The sequence below is a fragment of the Garra rufa genome, chromosome 17, assembly GCF_049309525.1.
Source record: "Garra rufa chromosome 17, GarRuf1.0, whole genome shotgun sequence".
NCBI classification, from domain to species: domain Eukaryota; kingdom Metazoa; phylum Chordata; class Actinopteri; order Cypriniformes; family Cyprinidae; genus Garra; species Garra rufa.
In genome coordinates, this window is record NC_133377.1 from 35,834,635 (window position 1) to 35,850,301 (window position 15,667).

At 37.9% G+C, this 15,667-nt stretch overlaps 1 protein-coding gene across 1 annotated transcript; it reads left to right on the forward strand.

Annotated features, from left to right (window-relative positions):
* The first annotated feature begins 8,350 nt into the window (after window positions 1-8,350).
* On the forward strand, window positions 8,351-13,434 carry LOC141289391 (nuclear GTPase SLIP-GC-like). The gene is made up of 12 exons (XM_073821494.1): window positions 8,351-8,429; window positions 9,056-9,366; window positions 9,487-9,702; window positions 9,824-10,018; window positions 10,108-10,286; window positions 10,527-10,566; window positions 11,380-11,476; window positions 11,576-11,712; window positions 11,814-11,991; window positions 12,091-12,229; window positions 13,071-13,194; window positions 13,306-13,434. Exons 1-12 carry the CDS (start codon window positions 8,351-8,353, stop codon window positions 13,432-13,434), a joined length of 1,824 nt encoding a protein of 607 aa, XP_073677595.1.
* The last annotated feature ends 2,233 nt before the right edge of the window (window positions 13,435-15,667 follow it).

A 15,667-nucleotide genomic window follows, 5' to 3' on the forward strand; every position in this document is an offset into this window, starting at 1 on the left:
TTCAGCTGGTTGATGTCTGGAGAAGAAAGAACCCCATTAAGCAGGATTATACATTCATAAAAGACTGTCCTACGTCCAGACTAGATTATTTCTTTGTTCCAGAAGAATGTATGTGGCGTGTCAGAAGTTGTGAAATCAGAGGATCAGAGATGATTGAAAACAAAGACCATCGGCCTGTGTCTTTAGAGATCAGCAACATCCCTGCAATGCCTTTTCAGAAAGATCCCCAGATACAGTCAGACGCCCGATGGCTGAATCAAAAAAAGGATCTTTTGATAGAAAAGACAGGTTCATCAATGGATGAAGAAAGCTCAAAAGCAGTCAGTGAGGTTGACATTGTGTCAGCTGTAAATTCTCTTCAGGTGTCAGACACCCCGAGACCAGACGGCATCCCAGCAAACTCCTATAAAGACAAAATCCAGGATCTAATTCCATACATGAAGATGCTCTATGACAGAATCCAGAGCGGTGCATTTAACTGTTCTAAGAATCACTTTAATGAAACTAAAAAAAGTCCACATAATGATAGTCAACACTTCTTTAATGTGGACTACCTCATTATTGCAATCATTCTGGCAAGACGTTTGGAAGACATCATGGATTCTCTTCCAATGGGACGAATACCAAAAGATTCAGCTACTGTCATGATCACTCCCAAAACCCATTATGCTTTAATAAGTTTAAGTCATATTAAGGATGAGCTGGAACAGCAAAAACGGTCAAACCCAAATCTAAGCCAGGATCTTCTCATTATAGAAAATCTCCTAAATGATGCAAAAGAAAGTTTTGCAGTTAAGAAATACAAAGTACTGCACCAGGGCTGCCCTTTGACCTCAGGTCTTATAATGCTGGCTCTGAAAAGCTACGCCTCACAGCTATTTGGACATTTAGAAAAATTTTGGGTTTTTATTTTCAAACAAAGTTTGATAGTTTGCTTTCAACCTAAGGACCTAGATATAGTCAAAGCTACCGTGAAGAACAGTACTAATGAGTTATACGAAATGGAGATATTATCCAGAGGAAATGGTGAATGTCTACAATTAAATTGCTTAGGAAATTATGTGGGCTGGGATGAAGAGACATTTGGAAATGTTGCAGAATCAGAAGAAAATGGCTCTAAAGCAGATGGAAGGGATGATAGGAGTGAGGTGTGTGAAGAGACTGATCGTGATATCAAAATATATGAGAATGAAGACCAATCAATGAAAGTTGATATAAGGTAAGGATCATGAAGATAACTTGGATTACATTTGTTGTTATCTAATAGCTGTGTGAAAATGTAATTGCCCCTGTAGTTACTAATTCTTAAATCTATAAAACTGCATTCATAAAGGGGTGTTGCTGGACTAATGCAACCAGTCCTAGTAACTGCAACTCCTGTTCAGTTAACTTAACATTTGAATAGAACTTTTTCAACAGCATGAAGTTAGTTAAAATGTCTTATATACTGACTGTGCCAAAAGTGAAAGAAATTCCTGAAATACTTATTTTGAGTTACTTCTGCATCTCCCAGTCTCCTCGCTCCCTGCGCCTTTGAAGTGTGACAGAACACTGGACTGTAGTGATGGGAGAAATGAACCTTTTTGAAGCTTCGAATCAATTGAACCAATTTCTTCACAACATGATTCACGTTTTCGAAGTGCTCGAAACACCACCCGCTAGTGGCGCCTGCTGGTCAAAGGTGTTTAAATGCAACAAAAACAGCTTTTAAAAACCCATTGCAAATGTTTTATTAAAAGTACAGTACATTGAATACAAAAAAAAAAAATACTATTAAATATTGAGTGTCTATATATTATGTGGTTTTTAAAATATTTTTGTACGGGATTTTTATGTAGACGATGGCTTGAAGTCTCTTCCTACAGCCAAGGCAGCAGTAGACCTACTCAAAAACACACAGAAGACTCTTGCTGGTTCCAACTTACGCCTTCACAAGATAGCTTCAAACAGCAGAGAAGTTCTAAAGGCCTTCCCATCTCAAGATCATGCCAGCGATCTTAAAGATTTAGATCTTGGATCTGACATGCTGCCTACACAGGGCAGTCTGGGACTGAATTGGAATCTGAAGTCTGACACTTTTGCTTTCGAAATTGCTACTGAAGCAAAGCCCTTTACTCGTTGCGGTGTTCTGTCCACCGTTAATAGCATCTTGGATCCCCTTGGGTTTGTTGCCCCGGTTACAATCCAGGGCAAAGCGATCATGAGAGAGCTAAATAGGCAGAATGATGACTGGGACACCCCCCTTCCCAAAGAAATGGAGGACAAATGGAACATGTGGCAACTTTCACTTAAAGGTCCACTGAAGTGTCTTGAAACACGCAGCGTTATTCTATCTGGTGACGTACTTTTAACTGAAACAAAAACAAATCACCCAGCCCCGCCCACTAATTTTGAATAGCCAATAGTGTTCCATTAATATCTGCTCGGGCAAGAGCCGTTAAGCTAGGTAAAGCTGCATTTGTAAGCTTATGACAGCCACAGACTAATAAATTACCCCACAGATTCGATATGAAACTTGCTAAAACGAAATAGTGATCATAATCATGCTGAGGCTGTGTAGTTAAATACATGCCAATCGCACATATGAGCGCATATGTTATTGCGTCTCAGTGTAGGGGGCGGGACACTACGGACTCTAGAGAGCATTGGATTGGACAGAACGTTTGATGAGAAACTGAAGTGCACGGTGATATCATCCAAATCCTTGATTCATATTGGCGGAAGTGACGAGATTGTAAGTTTTGAATGCCCATATCTTGTAAAAGCGAATTTTGTCTTTGTTTTGCAGCATACTAGCTTATAGATAACCTTAAGGCTAATATATTCATACTAAAAGCCAAAAAACTTTAATTTTGATTTCAGGGGGACTTTAAGGATCTAAGTAATCTCTACATTCCAAGATGCTACACAAACATATCACCCTCTACAGTTACGCAAAGGGAGCTGTTTGTCTTCTCTGACGCATCAACAAAAGCAATAGCAGCAGTAGCATACCTTAGATTGACAGATTCATGTGGAGTCAATCATGTCGGCTTCATCATGGGTAAAGCAAAACTAAGCCCTGAGCATACAGTTCCCCGTCTTGAGTTGTGTGCTGCGGTTTTGGCAGTAGAATTGTGGCAGAGTTCATTGCTTCAGAAATGGACATGACCTTGAACAACACTACTTACTTTACTGATAGTAAGGTAGTGCTAGGTTATATACATAATGAGACACGACGCTTCTATGTATATGTTAGCAATCGCGTCCTTCGGATTCGTAAGTCTTCTCATCCAAATCAGTGGAAGTATGTGCACACAGCTGAGAACCCAGCAGACATTGCAACAAGGTCTGTCACTGCTGCTCATCTCCAAGACACCAATTGGCTTTATGGACCAAAGTTTCTTCGTAGCAACTCCCAGACTCTACATGAAAAAAACACATTATGAGCTTGTGAATCCTTCTTCAGATGCAGAGGTATGTCCTGAGGTCTCCACACTGAACACTACCTTGATGAGTAAGAGTCTTGGAACACAAGACAAGACTCTTACACACGCTTCTCTAAGTTCTCCACTTGGAAGTCCAGCACTCGTGCCATTGCACGTCTTCTTCATATATCTCAACAGTTCCATACAGGTTCTACAACTCAAACATCAAGTTGCAAGGGCTGGCATTACTGTTCCAATGCTCCAACAGTGGAAGAACTCTTACGTGCTGAAAAAAAATCATCAAAGCAGTACAACAGGAGACATATGCTGAAGAGTTTAAGAGCTTGGAAGCAGGGAATAAGCTCTCCAGGAAAAGCCTCCTTAAAGATTTAGACCCCTTTGTAGATGCAGACAGCCTGCTACGAGTAGGAGGACGATTAACAGAAGCACGGATTGAGTTTGATGTAAAGAAACCCCTGATCATCCCTGGTAAACAGCGTATAGCAACACTTTTAGTCAAACATCACCATGAGAAGGTACAACACCAGGGACGGCATTATGCAGAGGGTGTTGTGCGAGATGCGGGCTACTGGGTAGTGGGTGGAAAAAGACGAGTTTGCAGTGTCATTCATGAATGTGTTACATGCCGAAAACTCAGAGGAGCACCTCAGATTCAAAAAATGGCTGATCTTCCAGCAGATCGTGTATCCACCGATCCTCCATTTACAAATGTAGGACTAGATGTTTTCGGCCCATGGACTGTAGTAGCACAGCGAACCAGAGGTGGTCATGCTCAGAGCAAGAGGTGGGCAGTAATATTCACATGTCTGAGTGTGAGAGCTGTACACATTGAGCTTATTGAATCATTAGATACATCTAGCTTTATTAATGCCTTGCGTCGTTTTCTTGCTGTTCGAGGGCCTGTGAAATTTTGTTGGTGCTTGCAGGGAGCAACATTTCCTCTAACATTGACAATGCCTCTGTTAACAAGTTCCTCGTGGACCAAGGCTGTGTTTGGCAGTTTAATCGACCCCATGCATCTCACATAGGGGGATCTTGGGAGAGGATGATTGGCCTTGCGAGAAGGATACTGGATGCAATGTTTCAGCAGCTTGGGCCTTCAGCTCTAACACATGAGATGCTCTCCACTCTTATGGCAGAGGTCACTGCTATAATTAATGCCAGACCTCTTGTCCCAGTATCAACCGACCCGTATTATCCATTCATACTGACACCCAATGCACTCTTAACCCAAAAGGTCACAATTGCACCTGTCCCAGCTGGTGATTGGGTCAAAAATCTTCACAACCGACAGTGGCGCAGGGTACAACACCTGTCACAAAATTTCTGGGATAAATGGAAAAAGCAGTACCTAACTCTACTCCAACCGAGAAGAAAGTGGCCTTCTAGTAACCCTGACCTTGAACCAGGAAGCATTGTGCTCTTAAAGGATGAACAACAAAAGAGGAATAAATGGCCGATGGGACGAGTCACACAAGTCTTCCCAAGCAAGGACAATAAAGTCCACAAGGTAGAAGTTACGGTCTTTAAAAAGGAAGGACAGAAGGTCTTCATGCGACCTATCACTAAGACAATCCTTCTCCTCACCCCTGAGAAACTTGACTAAGTCAGTTCAAATTACCTGTGGTAGTGCCGTGTAACCCATGCCAGACGGGGAGTGTACTGGAACAAGTTTTATTTAAAACATATTCCATGTTTAATGTTAATAGAGATTTGATTGTTTGCTGAGTATAATTCTCCTATTCACTTTATTGATGATTTAAAGCGCCATCTAGTGGCAAGTTTAATGTTGCTTTGATTCATTATTTCTGGTGTTCACGTGAATCAGGAAGTAGCAGCACTCCATGTGGGTAGTGGTAACGATGGCTCTCTTTAATTGCTGTACATTTCTGTAATCTGTAATCCTTGCAACAGCATCGCTTGTAAGTATTTCTTAGATTTACATTAATGTTCATTATACCTGTATATAAATGTAAACTGTTAAGGTTAACGTGAGTTATTAATCATTTTCATTGAGCTATTGTATTAGCCACATTCTACTTTAGCGTCATATCATTGTATTGTTTATTTACATAAAAAGAGGCTGTGTGTATTTCAAAGGATTACAGCATATCAATGTGAATATTGTTTTGCTTCTGTAGTTTTGTTATCTTCTGGACAAAATTATTTAATTTGTTTATTTGTAGTTTCACTCCATACCCAAGACCATTAAACCTGTGGGCAAAACAAACTTCTTGTCTTCAGAGTTGTGTGAGGGAAAGGAATTTATCTGACTGTCAAAACAGAATCAAGCCATGTTGAGGACAGTATAATTTTATATTAATTTGCAGGGCTTATTTTGTTTGTTTTTTTGGAGAGCTTGTATGCAGTGGCCACAAGATTAAACTGATCCAAGATCAGGTAAAAACCATAGATGCTGGTTCAAAGGTTCGCAGCTGGGGGCCATCTCAGTGAACTCGCATGATTCACGGGTTCACACAGATCGCCCCCCCCCCCCCAAATGTCAAATCATTGAAATTTCTAAATGTTTCGAAGCAGTTATGACATAATGAAGTCTCGTTTACTGAAGGAGACAATCCTCCAAGGCACCTGCTCCTGACCAGAGTCGAGTGATGGCTATAGCCCCTGATCAGAGTGAAGAGATGGCTCTAGCCCCTGACCAGAGTCGAGCTCCTGTTCCCACATCCTGCCCAGAGAGGGCTCCTATGAGTGGGGCTATAGGGCTCCCTGGACTTCCTGCTCTGCTATGGCTCCCTGGACTGCCTGTTCTGCCATGACCCCCTGAGCTCCCTGCGCCACAATGGCCCCCTGAGCTCCCTGTGCCGCCATGTCCCTTGAGCTCCCTGCGATGCTATGGCTCCCTGGACTGCCTGCTCTGCCATGGCCCCCTGAGCTGCCTGCCCCACCATGTTGCCCCAAATTATATTAATTTGCAGGGCTTATTTTGTTTGTTTTTTTGGAGAGCTTGTATGCAGTGGCTACAAGATTAAGCTGATCCGAGATCAGGTAAAAACCATAGATGCTGGTTCAAAGGTTCGCGGCTGGTGGGCCATCTCAGTGAACTCGGATGATTCACGGGTTCACACAGATTGCCCCCCAATGTCAAACCATTTGAATTTCTAAATGTTTCGAAGCAGTTATGACATAATGAAGCCTTGTTTACTGAAGGAGACAATCCTCCAAGGCACCTGCTCCTGACCAGAGTCGAGTGATGGCTATAGCCCCTGACCAGAGTCAAGAGATGGCTCTAGCCCCTGACCAGAGTCAAGAGATGGCTCTAGCCCCTGACCAGAGTCGAGCTCCTGTTCCCACGTCCAGCCCAGAGAGGGATCCTATTCCCTGAGCTCCCTGCGCCACCATAGCTGCCTGGATTTGCCTGTTCCGCTACGGCCCCCTGAGCTCCCTGCGATGCTATGGCTCCCTAGCCTGCCTGCTCCACCATGGCCCCCTGAGCTCCATGCGCCACCATGGCTGCCTGGATTGCCTGTTCCGCCATGGCCCCCTGAGCTCTCTGTGCCGCCATGTCCCTTGAGCTCCCTGCAATGCTATGGCTCCCTGGACTGCCTGCTCCGCCATGGCCCCCTGAGCTGCCTGCCCTGCCATGTCGCCCGGATCCAGTACTGCAATGGAAGTGTCCCGTCCCACCCCGAACTTTGCACAATAGTGAACTTTTGCCAGAAGTAGAAAACTTTGCAAAATCCTTACAAGAGCACAGCAACAACTCATTTAGGAAATCCCAAAAGTTTGTTTTATACAGAGTACTAGAGAGAATGTGGGCTAGTCTATTTTGTACTTGTTTTGTCACCTTGTATTACTAACCTCTTGTTATTTCACTACTGTTATTTTCCATTGTTATTCTTCTGATGACCAGTTTCTCTTTGTACTGGGGGAAAAGTGCACATTTGAGACATCACATGACATACATATGCTATAATATAAGTGCTGTTTTCGAAATACTAGCTTAGGAGTGAGCACCACCCCCTGTAAGTTTAGAATTTTGTATATACTGTATAGTGTACTTAGGGCGTGTGAATGCTGAAGACTGTTTATTTTATTACCTTTGTTTTTTTTTATAATTATTATTATTATTATTATTATTTTCCATTAGTTAGGTTAGAGGTTGATACAGTTTGGCTTTGTTTTGTTCTTTATTTTTATGTTTGGTGCTGCTTGATTTGTATTTTGTCTCTCGGCATCCACACATAAATAATTATTATGTGTTAAATGTTACTTATTCCAACCCTAGACAACCTTTAGAAACATAACAGCCAATAAAGATCACTTTTCTGAAGGTTTTAGTGGAACTGTCTGGAAGACGGAGGTCCCGGTAGATACATTTGGCTTAAACCAAACACCAAATTCAGAAAAGAACGTCATACCTAAGGTCAAGCATAGCAGTGACAAGGTGCTGGTGTGGGGATGCTTTGCTGCTTTAGGGCCTAGGCAACTTGCAATAGCTGAAGAAACCATGAACAGCTCAAAAAAAGAAAAAAAAAAGAAACTACAATTAATTTTGCAGTGGCCTAGTCAAAGTCTTAATTTGAACCTGGTTGCTGTGGCAGGACCTAAAATGAGTAGTTCATGCTCCGAAGCCCTTTATTGTGCATAATTCCACCACAGCACTATAAAGACTGATCTTTAGTTATCGGATGCATTTGGTTGCATTTATTGCTGTAAAGGTGACAGAACCAGATTTTAAGTTCAAGGGGGCAATTAGCTTTTCACATGGGTTTTATATTTAATTTTAAAATCTGAAACTATTTAGAATGAGATCTCCACAAAAACAGAAGAAATCAGGATGGGGCTATTTTATTGTCACAGCACCGTATTCTTAAAAAAAATGAGATGTCAACACGGATAAGCTTTTTTTTGTTTTCTTTTTTATTAGATCAGGCATATTTTTTGAAACACTAGGAGGTGAGATGGATAAATTTCATGGGATGACAAAAGATGTACCTCCACTACTGTCTGTACCATCACCACCTAGCACATCCTCTGATGGTGAGCCAAACCATTTTCTTATTATGGTTAAGAAAAGGAAGATAATTTAGTCTATGAACAAAACTAATATTATTCTAATGTATAAAAATATATTTTAAAGGTAACTGACATTCTCTTTATGATATGAAAATAGTCTGTTGATAGTTGAACCATATTTTTAATATGAATGTTTTTTCACCCTCCAGTCCCTCCAGAACTTTCCAACCATCCCACAATGCTTAACCAAGGTATATTATGTTATAGAATAATAAAATCATTGTGTGTTTGCTTTAAAAATTTGTAACTGAAGGGGGAAAAAAACTTAATTGTCTGATAGGTACTAAAAGAAAGCATGATCATGAATCAGAGCCACCACTGACAACAGGCAAGTACAATTTGAATCTGTCCACTCTTAATCTGGCACTAGAGTAAATAATCACTTTAGCCTAAAATGTCTACATAATTTATTTACAGCAGGGGCTTACAAGAAAGTAATGATCTGTAGGCAATAGGTGTTACATACTGAATTCATTATTACATATAAATTGTGAAGTTTTGTAAAGATATATACAGGCCTAATGCAAATCATATAATGCATTTATTTAAACAATAATCCTCATTGTGACCATTTTCCTCTTTGTGCACAGATACAAAGATCATGTTGAAGGCAAAGCAAATAATGACAAGAGTCACTGATAACTTAGACCACACAATCATAATGGACAAAGACAAAATTTCAAACAAACATAAAATGAATACTGTTAACAGAAAGAAGGCAACCATAGGGATTTTTGGAAAATCAGGAGAAGGAAAAAGCTCCCTATTAAGTGCAATCTTGGGGAAAAAAAATCTACTGCCATCAGGTTGTTTTGGTGCCTGTACATCTGTTGTTACTCAGGTGGAAGCCAATCTGAATGACTCCAACTACACAGCAGAGATCGAACTCATTACTAAAGAGGTTTCCTCATTTATACTGATCTTATCATGACTTTAATGAGAGTTTTTTAAATAATTATATAAATAAATCCCAATTGAGGAAAGGAAATAAAGCCTTATTTTCTATGTTGTACTTCTGCAGGAGTGGGAGAAAGAGTTGAATGATCTTCTTATAGTTTTATCAGATGAAAATGAGGACAGGAATGAGGACTTGATTGAAATTGCAGGAGAAAAGATCACTGCACTATATGGAGCTGATGCAGACAAGAAAACATTAGAAGAGCTCAAGAACGATGACAAATATGCAGAGATTGAAAACATCCATAAGGAAAACCCCAAAAAAATCTTTAAAAGTGATGTACGTTTTTAGGACTTCAACTAATATTTAGTATTTCATAAAACAACAACAACAACAACAATAATAAAACTTACATTTATTTCTTAAATTAATTTCTTTTCTAAAATTAAAATTTCCACAGGTCTCTGAATTTGCCACTGATGTTGCACGTTACATACAAAACAGTGAAGCATGTTGTGGTGACTGGTACTGGCCGATTGTGAAGAGTGTAACCATCAAGATTCCAGATTGTCTTGAACTCCTGGAACACATTGTGCTTGTTGATATTCCTGGAACTGGAGACTGCAATAAGACTAGAGATGACCTGTGGAAATCTGTATGTATACTCCTAAACATGAACATTATAAAACCACACAATCTGTTACTACAAGCATGTCCTCTAACTGACTATTTTAAATCCTGTAGAAACTGAGAGAGTGCTCTTCTGTGTGGATTGTAAGTAATATCAATCGAGCAATAACTGACAGAGACCCCTGGGGCATATTAAAGCACTGCATTGAAGATCTGGGACCAGGAGGAGAATGTAGAAGCATCAACTTCATCTGTACAAAGACTGATGAAATCAATCCAGTAGCCTTTATGAGGTTAGAATTTGAATCTCTTTGTCATTAAATGGGCTGTAAGTAGTATTATATTCTGAATATCCCATTTTTAATAGCATATTACACAATTCTACAATCTGTCCAGATATCACATTGAGGTCCTCTCTATATGTTTTTTTTTTTTTTTTTTTTTTTACATTAGAATTGTTGACATGTTTTTGGAAATTTTAGGCTGTTGTCAATGTTTTACATCTTTCAAATCTTTTTAATCTATCTGTTTAGAGCTGCACGGCTTACTGAAGATCAAATCTCAGATGAAAAGGTAAAGAATGAACAAATTCTTCTTTTTGTTGCACTTTACAGAACTTTCCTGGAAATTTGGTTGCGAATGGAATTTAATTAATGTTACAATTTAAGAGGAAAGAGGAAAAGAAGAATGTTAATTATCTTACAAATTTTACATATAAATATTACATAAAACTATCACTAAAGTTTAAAGCAGGGGTGTCCAGACCTGCTGCTAGAGGGCCACTGTCCTAAAATGTTTTGCTCCAACCCCAATTAAATACACCTGAACCAGCTAAGCAAGGTCTTACTAGAAATACCTGAAACATCCAGGCAGGTGTGTTGAGGCAAGTTGGAGCTAAACTCTCCAAGACACCAGCACTCCAGGACCAAGTTTGGACACCCCTGGATTAAAGTGTAAAACAATTAATTACAACAAAACAAATTAAAACAATATTTTATATGAAATATTATATAAACATATTTTATAAATCTTAAGAAATTTTTAAAGAAATAGTTTCATTTAACCATTGAAACTAATTTCACAAATGACCTAATATTATTAGGCACCTGATTATCATGTTAATAAACTAAACTAAACTAAACTAAACTAAACTAAACATCATTTTTAATCATTCTTCAGGAACAAAAAAAACAGTGCATAAGTCAAAGAAATGAACTTGCCAAGACAAGGGTGAAAGAAAAGTTTGAAAATTCTGAAATCAAGGTAATTATTGTTTTATATAATATTTATTTACTTTTACTTACTATGTTACCATAGTTTTTTTTTTTTTTGTATAAATTTGGAATATATGTATATAGATTATATGACTTCTTTTTTTCTTTCTAGAAAAAAATCAGCACTGACAATGATTTTCTTAAAGTATTTACTGTAAGTTCTAACGCATCCTTTGACACCAGTTTAAATCTGGAATCTATCGAAACAGGTAAACACTCCTTGGTACTACACCCCAGTACGCCATTAGGACACAAACATGAATCCATACATGAAGTAAATGTATGTTCTGTATCTCACACTTCTATAGAAATCCCAAAGCTGCAGGATGAGCTGAGGAGCCTTAACAAGAGCATTAACCGAGAACTGACCAGAAATTATGTTTATGAAGCAAAGGGAGTTCTGTCTCTGATTCAAAGTGTTCAGCTGGATACAGACAAGAAAACAGTATGCATCAAAAGGACAGACATGTCTTACATGCAGATATTTCCAGAATGTTGCTAATATATATTATTCTGTAATTCACTGCTGTTGTATGGATGTTTTAGGCTGAAATGAAAGACAGCATTCGCATGGAACTTGAAAGCAATCTAGTGAAGGTACTACATGAACTGGACAAGTATTTTGACAGCATTTATAATGATTTGGAGCAGCATCTGTCAAAGGGAGTGGAAGAATCAGTGCAATTATGTGTTGCTTCCACAAAGGCATTTATAATGCCGGTAAGTGTGACTCAAATGTTGTGAATCATCAGCTACCTTTTTATTTTTTTTGCCCTTTTAATACGTTTTTTTTTTGTCACTCTGAATATAAATGGACAGATAGCCTATAACACCCTTGAAGCTTTGTGCAGAAAGGGTGGATGCCACTGTACAAAAAACAGGGATAAAGTTCTAGACCTGAACAAGACATTGGTCAAACACCTTTATGAATACATTGACGAAGATTTCTGTCAGATTTTTCCGTAAGTTCTGTTTAATCATTCCATTTCTAGTACTTCAATGGCATGTTTTTTCCTATTATTTTCCCTCTTCTTGTGATATGGAATTGTGAATCATATTAAAGGTCATCACGGGCCACCTTTGGCTCACAGGTTCTGGTTTGAGCATCTGTGCTCTACAGGAAAAAGACATTATCTTTTTCCTTTTCATCTCTTGAATTCCTTCTTGTCAGAATCTTTGGTTAATTTGTCATGATACAGCTGCATAAGTTCAGAGTCATAAAGCAAACTGCGTTTTTGGGAATTTGGCTATTCCTATCACAATTTACTTTCTGTAATTCTTATACATCTATATATGTGACCCTGGACCACAAAACCAGTCTTAAGTCGCTGGGGTATATTTGTAGCAATAGCCAAAAATACATTGCATGGGTCAAAATTTTAGATTTTTCTTTTATGCCAAAAATCATTAAGAAATTAAGTAAAGTTCATGTTCCATGAAGATTTTTTGTACAATTCCTACTGTAAACATATCAAAATGTAATTTGATTAGTAATATGCATTGTTAAGAACCTAATTTGGACAACTTTAAAGGTGACTTTCTCAGTCTTTTTGATTTTTTTGCATCCTCAGATTTCTGATTTCAAATAGATGTATCTCAGTCAAATATTGTCCCATCCTAACAAACCATACATCAATAGAAAGCTTATTTATTGAGCTTTCATATGATGTATAAATCTCAGTTTTGTCAAATTTAACCTTATGACTGGTTTTGTGGTCCAGGGTCACATATACACATCTCATATACATCTATAATCGGTAACGTTATAAAAACAAATGATAATTGGTTTTCTTTTGGCTTCAGTGTGAATGAAAAAACAGAAAAGTCAGTGCAGGCACAGATTGATAAATTCAGTATCATGCAGAGTGACTCTGCTTACGCCAGATCTTCCATATTTCATTACATTCACAACTTCATCAAGACAGAGGTGAGTTCAGTTGTCTGTAATACAGCCCTGGTCCTCTGTGTTTGCCTTTACTTCTATTGAAGAATAAGTTTTGTTTTTTGTTTGTTTGTTTGTTTTTTCTCCTTCTGACAGGAAACCAAACTGAAGGCATTGTTCAAAAGACACACTGTTGACATGAAGAAGGACATCTACTCATCAATCAAAAAAACCACTGTGAATGAAATGGCTTCTTGCTATGAACGTAAGCTAGAATTTAAATGACCAAGGATTTCAAACTATTTTATTTGGAAATTGTACTTTTAAATTAGTGGATAATCCAAAAGCCATTCAAAAATGCATTTCATGAAACACACATCTAAGAATGTATTTATTTTCTTGTTTTTATTTGTCTCCATGATAAAGAAAATGAATAAATACCATTGCTTATTTTAGAAGCTGCAGCTTTCAAAGGACCGGGATCCCTGAAGAGAATGCAAAAGCAGTTAATAACCACAGTCGATAAGATCAAACAAGACATGTTTAACAATGCAAAAATGGAAGTGCTTAAAAAGTGTAATAAATTAAAGGTACTGATCTCACATTCATTAGGACAAGCATGTAGATTACAATGATCAAACTAAGTCTTCCTTTGTTCTTTGTGCAGCTCGACATAAAGACTGTTCTTGAATCAGAACTAAAGAAAGCAATAGATCTCTCACTGTCACAAACCAGCAAAAGCAAATCAATGGGTGAGAGAGAATAGAATCCTTCTACACCACAGAAACAAGACAGCAAAAAATGACTTATTAATGTTAATCACTGCCTACATAGTATAACATCTTGCTATCCTTGTTTTCCTAGATGTCTCCAAAGAGATTGAAGAACTGGAGGAACTTCTAGAGCAACTTTCTGACTGATGGTCACCAAGCAAGCAGCACTTTTTGATCACAAATATTTATTTTTTATTTTTTTTCACTCTAATTAATTTTTCTGTGCTGTTATATTTCTTTATATATGTTTGTTTGGTGGAAGATTTTCATTTAATTATTAATTGATCATAAACCAGTGAGTAGCACACAAAGCATATTACAAAGCAGGACCACAACAGAAAAGCAATAATAATAATAACAACAATAATAAAAACAAAAGTAACAAAAACATATCAAAAGAAAAAGAACAATAAAAAAAGAAAAAATACATGCAGCATATTTATCATAACACATAATGGAGGAAAACAACCATCACCATATTTATATAAATAAAGAAATACACGTAGATTTGTATTTCATTTTTCATATTATGGGTACCATGCTAGGACCTTCACTGACCCCCAAAAATCTCAAGGGGAAAAAATATGCTCTTTTTTTAGGACACAGACCAGAATTTTCTACAAGCGAGGAGATAATAGATTCGGGTTGTTTATAATAAGAAAAATCTAGCAGATCAAGCTTGCAAAGTTGCAAATATAAGAGACAAATTCTTCAGTTCAGTAGGAACTTACATCTTATCTAAGATATTTACTAATTCAGAAGTACCAGATAAGTCCATTTTTACTTCAACCCAAGAAGAATCAGGAGGTTTATGAATCCAGTGCTTGTATTGCCTAAACATATAATTTAACGTTAGGATATGCCCATCCACCTTTACCCATTGGTTGTTGTAGAACATCCAGTTTAATCTTACGTTTTCTGCCTACATTTAGATATTGATATATTATTAATTTAATGTATTACTTTAAGATTATGTTCATTTTTATCACATTTCTAAAATTTGGGTTTTATTTTAGGATTACACAAACTGTATAGTAGTGTTGTTGTTTTTATTGTGACTTACAGCAAGACATAGAATTTGCATTGTAAAATATAGCTATCCTATTTTCAATAAACTTGACAATACATTTATTGTATAGACTGGAAAGTAATTGCAAAGGTTTTTCTGAAACAGAGTAGTGTCAAAGCAACAGATCTGTTAATAATTAAATATAAAGAAAGTTCTGTCAGGACCATTATTGTCAAATAACTTACAATTAGCATACATTTTAGGTTGGGGGTATGGTTCCGTTCTGGGCAAACACTCCCTGCCTATCCATGTAGCCTTGCATGGATAGGAGCAGGGAGAGCATAAATAACCCCACTATAGGATAACAGAACAGAACCAACATTAATGATTATTGTAGCAGATATCATTAATGTTCTAAGTGATTATTTTATGTAACAACATAATTCAGTGGTCTGACTCAAGAAATATCCAAGCCAAGTCCTTAATGCACAAGAGGAAGAGTTGGGGATGGAGGTGGGAGATTAGCTTCTGAGCAAAGCGATAGCTGCTGAATAATGACTGAAAGGACCTTATAAAGGGAATTATGATTGGGGTTGTAGTCCTATAGGTTGACGTGGATCAGCTGAGTGTCATGTGTCATGTGACTAACGTGACATGCCAGAACTAACATTGTTCTCCATTTCTGTCAGGGCCACTATCAAATAACTTACAGTTAGCATGCATTTTAGGTTGGTGG